The sequence below is a fragment of the Dromiciops gliroides genome, chromosome 4 (genome assembly GCF_019393635.1).
Source record: "Dromiciops gliroides isolate mDroGli1 chromosome 4, mDroGli1.pri, whole genome shotgun sequence".
Classification (NCBI taxonomy): Eukaryota; Metazoa; Chordata; class Mammalia; order Microbiotheria; family Microbiotheriidae; genus Dromiciops; species Dromiciops gliroides.
The window spans coordinates 237525703-237532261 of NC_057864.1; the positions used below are offsets into that span (position 1 = coordinate 237525703).

The 6559-nt window shown below is 43.4% G+C and overlaps 2 protein-coding genes across 2 annotated transcripts; both read left to right on the forward strand.

The window, feature by feature from the left end:
• The first annotated feature begins 440 nt into the window (after nt 1-440).
• On the forward strand, nt 441-833 carry LOC122755367 (histone H2A type 1-like). Its single transcript, XM_044003707.1, has one exon. The coding sequence runs from the start codon at nt 441-443 to the stop codon at nt 831-833; it is 393 nt and encodes a 130-aa protein (XP_043859642.1).
• A 2260-nt stretch (nt 834-3093) lies between these two features.
• LOC122725580 (histone H3-like) lies at nt 3094-3525 on the forward strand. Its single transcript, XM_043962772.1, has one exon. The coding sequence runs from the start codon at nt 3108-3110 to the stop codon at nt 3516-3518; it is 411 nt and encodes a 136-aa protein (XP_043818707.1). The 5' UTR covers nt 3094-3107; the 3' UTR covers nt 3519-3525.
• Nucleotides 3526-6559: the final 3034 nt, after the last annotated feature.

Consider the following 6559-nt stretch of genomic DNA (forward strand, 5'->3'; position numbering starts at 1 on the left):
ACTCCAACTTCATTCTGAGTCCAAGCAGAGCAAGTCTAATCCCACTTCCACATAGTGTCCCTATTCACATATTTTAATGACAGTGAACGTTTCATCCACAGTCCTTATTTTTTCGTTGTACCTGTTTCTGTCTCTGTTGGCCATCCCTTAACATTAGAGGCGCAATTCTCCCCTTACTCTGTTCTCCTTTCCCTTCCCCCACCTTCTTCCCCTTCACTTTTATCATCAAAATCTTTAGTAGATTCATCATTTGAAAGAGGTGGGAAGGCTTATAAATGTAACCAATTGAAAACGAGCTTTTCCACTGGTACTATAAATCAGCCAATCAGAGTGCTCTATTTTCGCGCTCAGTACAGTTTATAAGACGGTCATTTTGTACTTTTGCTGCATTGGTTTGAATTCTCTACTCCAATACTCAGAGCAACTTTCCATTTGTGACCATGTCTGGACGTGGAAAACAAGGCGGCAAGGCTCGAGCTAAGGCAAAGTCGCGCTCCTCCCGGGCTGGTTTGCAGTTCCCAGTGGGCCGTGTACACCGTCTTCTCCGAAAAGGTAGCTATTCGGAGCGGGTTGGAGCTGGAGCACCGGTGTACTTAGCCGCTGTCCTAGAGTATCTGACTGCCGAAATCTTGGAGTTGGCCGGCAATGCAGCTCGGGATAACAAGAAGACGCGTATCATTCCCCGGCATCTTCAACTAGCCATTCGCAACGACGAGGAACTCAACAAGCTACTGGGCAAAGTCACTATTGCTCAGGGTGGCGTCCTGCCTAACATTCAGGCGGTGCTTCTGCCCAAGAAGACCGAGAGCCACCACAAAGTCAAGGGAAAATAAGTCGAGACTGTCTCGTACTTTGTCTTTGATCCTACTGAAAACCAAAGGCTCTTTTGAGAGCCACCCACATTTTCAGAAAAGAGTTGATGCATTTTCAAAGTGATTATGTGATGTATAGCAAAGCAAAATGTACCCCAGTTTTTTTCTCCAGTACTTGAATGGACTTGTCCGCAATTTGTTAGGGTTGAAATCAATTTAAAATCTTAAATTTAAATCCCGTAGGGGATTTCCGAAAGCATTCTGCTTTCCTTTGTTTCTAAATGGCACCCCCCACCCCCAAGTCTTTGTTGAAGCACCAGGTTCAAGTGATGCCAGATAATCTCATGTGGAAAATACATAGTGATAAAGATGCCCATGCCTTAAGACTGGGCCTTGTGCCCGGCAGCCACTGAATTCAGAACCTTGGGTACTTAAGCGGCAAAGCTCTCCTTAGCCCAAATACTCAATTGAACATGAAGGCGCGAGCGATAAAACCACCTGGTTTCCATGAAAGTTAAGGGAAGTTGTAATGAGGGTCATCTGGTTCCACTCGCCATTCTATGTCTCCCCTCTTTGTCTTATAACCTCCCTTTCAGTGCTGGAGGAGGCCAGGGCTAGAGATGAGAACAGGCAAAACCAGCCTGATGACTGCAGCTCTGCTCCTGTAGGCCAGCTCACCCTGAGCAGTTGAGGGTAATCCCAGCTTTCTGTTTTCTCAGGAATTCTAGCTCGCCTTTGTTTCCCCTCCCACTTCCCACTTCCTTTGACTCTCGGGAAAAGAAAGCTATAGGTATTTGGGAAGAAGGGAGTATACAGTTATCTCTATTTCAGGCAGTCAGGCATTCTAGCAAACCAACCCAGTACTGGAAAGGTGGTCTAAAGGAAGAGGGGGAAAGCCGACTCGAAGACCTTTGGAACGTACCTCCATATCAAAGCTCCGCTTAAAGGAACGCGACGGGGGAGAGGAAAGAGGAACGAGAGGGGAGCGAAGGGAGGGGCAGAGGGAGGAGAGAAAAAGGAGGAAGTCCTTTCTTATTCAGCCTCCTTCGCCGGGGTCCACCACCTCCCACACCCAACTCTTCACTCCACTCCACCCCCACCCCCATTCCCATCCCTTCCGCCGCCCAGGGTTCCGGTGAAAATACTCTGGCTCTGTGTGGAGCTTGCAGTTTAGACAAATTGCCGCCTAAATTCCAGCTCCCACAAAGTATAACGCCGAGGATCTTAAAACATTTTCTGTGTGTGATGGACTGCTTTGACAATCTGGTAAAGCTATTATCAGAATGAATGTTTCTTTTTTAATTGAAGAATATGTCGAATTTTAGTTAGAGGTTAATGAAAATAAAGATGTATCTCCCCCACCCCAGTCCCCCACCCGCGTGAGCAAGTTCACTTACCCCCTGAAATCTATGCACGTACCATTTACAAAGTCCGTGAATCACAGACAAACAAGCTCCGATCTGGTGGGAAAGAACCCTGGATTTGTTGGACTGTATTTGACTTCTGGTAATTCGTTTCCTTATCTGGGAGTTAGTTTTCTCTTCTGTTAAATAACAGAGTTGACTTATGGCCACATCGCTAAGCTTCCTTACAGCTCGAGATATAATATTTCAATATAATATTGAAATGACTGAATTCACATAAAGACAATTAGACTTTGAGCTCTGAAATCTCTGGGAAATTCTCATCCAATTCGATACATGTAACTGGTGCTTATAAGAGCTAGGAAAAGTATTTTTTCAAATGTGATTTTATTAACCGTATCCCATTGTGCATCCTTCTCAAAAGCACATTTATGCCCCTCCACCTCCACCTCCACTTCCGGGTTTCCTTCCTACGAGATGTGATTTGGGCAAAAAAAAAAAGAAAGAAAGAAAAAGTAAATACTAAAAATAAAAAAGAATGTTTCTGTCTCCTCTGAGTATTGTTGGTAGTTCAGAGAATCTAATGATTTCTGCTTTAAGAAAGACAAAAAAACGCAAACAAAAGAAAAGACCAATCATAAACCATCGCGGCTTTTAAAAATGTTAAAGGAGGGGGAAGGGAATTAGTTTTATTTGGACGAACATTTTAATTCTAGAGGCAAGGAAAATCTTCAGTATTGATTTTCCTCATTAAACTGGCTTTTTACTCGGTGGACTTGGAGGATTGAATTAAAAGCCAGTTAAAACATAACGCGGGACTTTCGAATGTTGTTTTGTCCAATCAGGAGAGAGTCACTTCTATAAATAGAGCCCGAACCAACTCAATTGTACTTTTCTTACGAACGTCTTGTGTTAGGTGCTCTTTCGCAAAATGGCTCGAACCAAGCAAACTGCTCGCAAGTCTACGGGAGGGAAGGCACCCCGCAAACAACTGGCTACGAAGGCTGCCCGGAAGAGCGCTCCTGCTACTGGTGGTGTGAAGAAGCCTCACCGCTACCGGCCCGGCACCGTGGCGCTGCGAGAAATCCGTCGTTATCAGAAGTCCACCGAGCTGCTGATCCGAAAGCTACCCTTCCAGCGGCTGGTGCGTGAGATCGCGCAGGACTTCAAGACCGACCTGCGCTTCCAGAGCTCGGCTGTGATGGCCTTGCAGGAGGCGAGTGAATCCTATCTCGTGGGCCTGTTTGAGGACACCAACTTGTGCGCCATCCACGCCAAGCGGGTGACCATCATGCCCAAAGACATTCAGCTGGCCCGCCGCATCCGCGGGGAGAGGGCGTAAGCCAGAATGAAGCTCGAAATAATCAAAAGGCTCTTTTAAGAGCCACACGTTCTCACAGAAAGCAGTAATAGCACTTGAGTACGGTTTCTTAAGGGGTTTGGGGAATTTTTTTAATTAACTTAAAAGTTGCTTGAACCCAATTTTGTTGTACGTGTACTACAATGTAATTAGGATTAATTTTACAAAGCCTATTTGGTCTAGAGATTGTAGGTTTTTTTTCTTAAGTCTTGGTTTTCTATGCTAATTTTGAGGTGTAGCTTGTCTAATTTTAATTAACTTTTGGTCAGCATAAACTATCTCGGTTATGTTTTCTTGAAAGCAGCTTCTTGATTCGTTCATTAATTCTTCGGGATTATAATCTCGATTCTCTCCAAGGTTACCCTTTTGCATTTTTTGTGGGGTTTTTATGATACTCTTGAGTTCATACTCCTTTCTTCTTGTAAAAGGTCATTATATCTATCTCTTTCTCCACCTGACTCCTAACATAACTGTCTACACTTTTTGCCTCAATTTTTTTATCCTCTGACTTCAGAGGTTTGCAGTCTGATTTCTGGCCTCAAAACTGATATGAAACTACTCTAGGAGCAGCTAGGTGGTGCACCAGCTAAAGCACCAGCCCTGGATTCAGGAGGACCTGAGTTCAAATCCGACCTCATACTTGATACTAGCTGTATGACCCCGGCAAGTCACTTAACCCGCATTGCCCTGTTACCGCCCCCCCCCCAAAGAAACTAATCTCTACTAAATTACTAATAATCCATTTTAATTGCTGGATCTGATGATCTTTTTCATTCTTCAACCTTCTTGACCTTTCTACAGCATTTGACATTGGTAAATACCTTCTCGCCTGCATAATCTTTTTTTCTCTGGGATTTCATGACAATGCTCTCTCCTGGTTCTTTTCCTGTCTGGCTTATCCTTCACAGTGTCCTTTGCTGGATCAACATCCAGATCATGCCCCCTGACTGTGGGTATGTCAAAGAGCTATACTTTCTCACTTGGCAACTGCATCAGTCTCCATAGGTTTAGTTATCTCTATGTAAATGATTCCCAGATCTATGTATCTATCCCTACCCAGACTGTTTGTTGAGAAGAGAGTGGATGTTATTTTCTCTGAAATGAGTCTTGTCTGTTTTTCCTAACTAGTGAATAAACCTTTTCATGAAAAAGGATAAAGAAGATAATGATGAGAAGAATAATAAGGAAATGATATGAAAGAGACTGAAATGACGTGGGAAGAGATATGAAAGAGGAGGAGGACTCGAAGTCAGAGACTGGTTTATTTTTATATTTTTATCTTAAGCAATTACCATAGTGCAGCCTGGCACATAATAAGATCTGCTTTTTGACTAGTCTGTTTCACAACAGCTCTCCCAGAAACTTTTTTCAGTGTGGACTCTTAAGTGTTCAACATCCCCACAATCCTAGAAACCTAGAAATGAATCTTTAAATCAGGACTACGGGCCTTGAAGGGAGCTAGAGGTTCTAAAAGGCAGAGATGAGGAGGGAAAGCTTTCTAGGCACAGGGGATAGTTTTTGCCTAGGCAGAAGTAGAAGAATTTATGTCTTGTATGTAGGACAATGGGCAGCTAGGTGGCATAGAGCGCTTGACCTGAAGTCAGGAAGACCTGAGTTCAAATGGACATTTGACATACACTAGCTATGTGATCCTGGGCAAGTCAAGTAACCTTATTTGCCTCAGTTTCTTCATCTGTGAAATGAGCTGGAGAAAGAAATCTCCATTATCTTCCCCAAGAAATGTTAAATGGGGTTATGAAGAGTCAGACACAACTGAAATGACTAAACAACAAATGGGACCACAGAGTTTGAGAAGTAATGTGTAATAAACCTGGAAAAGTACCCTAAGGCCAAATTGAATGGGATTTTAAATGCCAATCCATTCGAGGTCTTACAGTTTAAAGGTAATGGGGAAACACTTAAGTTTCTTGAGCAGAGGAGAGACAGGGTCAGGCCTGTGCTTTAATATTCTCACTCTGGTAGCTGTGTGAAAGATGGACTGGAGATAGTGAAATTAGATATAGGGAGGTACTCTTAGAAAGCTATTGCAATATTTAGGGTGACAGGTGATCAGGATCTGGATTCTCAGAATGGTTTTTTCTTTTTTCTTTTGTGTGTGTGAGGCAATTGGGGTTAAGTGACTTGCCCAGGGTCACACAGCTAGTGTTAAGTGTCTGAGGTCAGATTCGAACTCAGGTCCTCCTGAATCCAGGGCTGGTGCTCTATCCACTGCACCATCTTGCTGCCCCTCTCAGGGTGATTTTGGTTGTGAGTAGAGAGAGACAGATGGAAGAGGTGAAGAAGTGGAACCGAAAAGACTCAACTGATTGGATATTCCAGGTTGAGTGGGTACTGGTGACAGAAATATGAAAGTTAGTAGAAGGTGAGTTAGGGATGAAGAATAATGAGTTCAGTAAACATTAAGTCTGAGAAATCTATGGGACATCCAGGTGGAGCTGTCCAGGAGACAGTTGGAGATGTGGGACAAAAATTAAAGAAAGGAGGGCTGAAGGCTTTGAGAGTCATCTGCATGGAGATAATAGCTGAGTCTGTGACCAAAATTTGTCAGATAATCTGCAACTAGGTACTGCTGCCAACCATCATTCAACTACTCAGAGATAAGAGTGAAGGCTTCACTGAATTCTTACCAATCGTTCATCAAACCTTGAGCATCAGGTTCAGCAACTTTATATAGAATGTGAATACGTAAGCAGGATAAGTACAATGGAATTTTGACGAGGGCAGACGGGGAAAGTAAGGGTTTACAAATCAGGAAACAAAAAGAAGGGGAAGATATGCATGTCTGTACCATGAAGGTCAGGGAAACAGTTGGTCAAAACTGGGGCAGTAATTTACTTCTCAAGCTTGATTTTTGCAAACTTCAGCAGAAGACATAACAAAAATGGTATCAGGAAGTTCAAGACTGAGTCTGACGCAGTTTTTTCTTAGCACAGTGGAAGCAAGAAGCCTGAGGCAGAAATTCTCTTATCACAAATCTGAGAGTGTTAGTGAAATCACCAAGA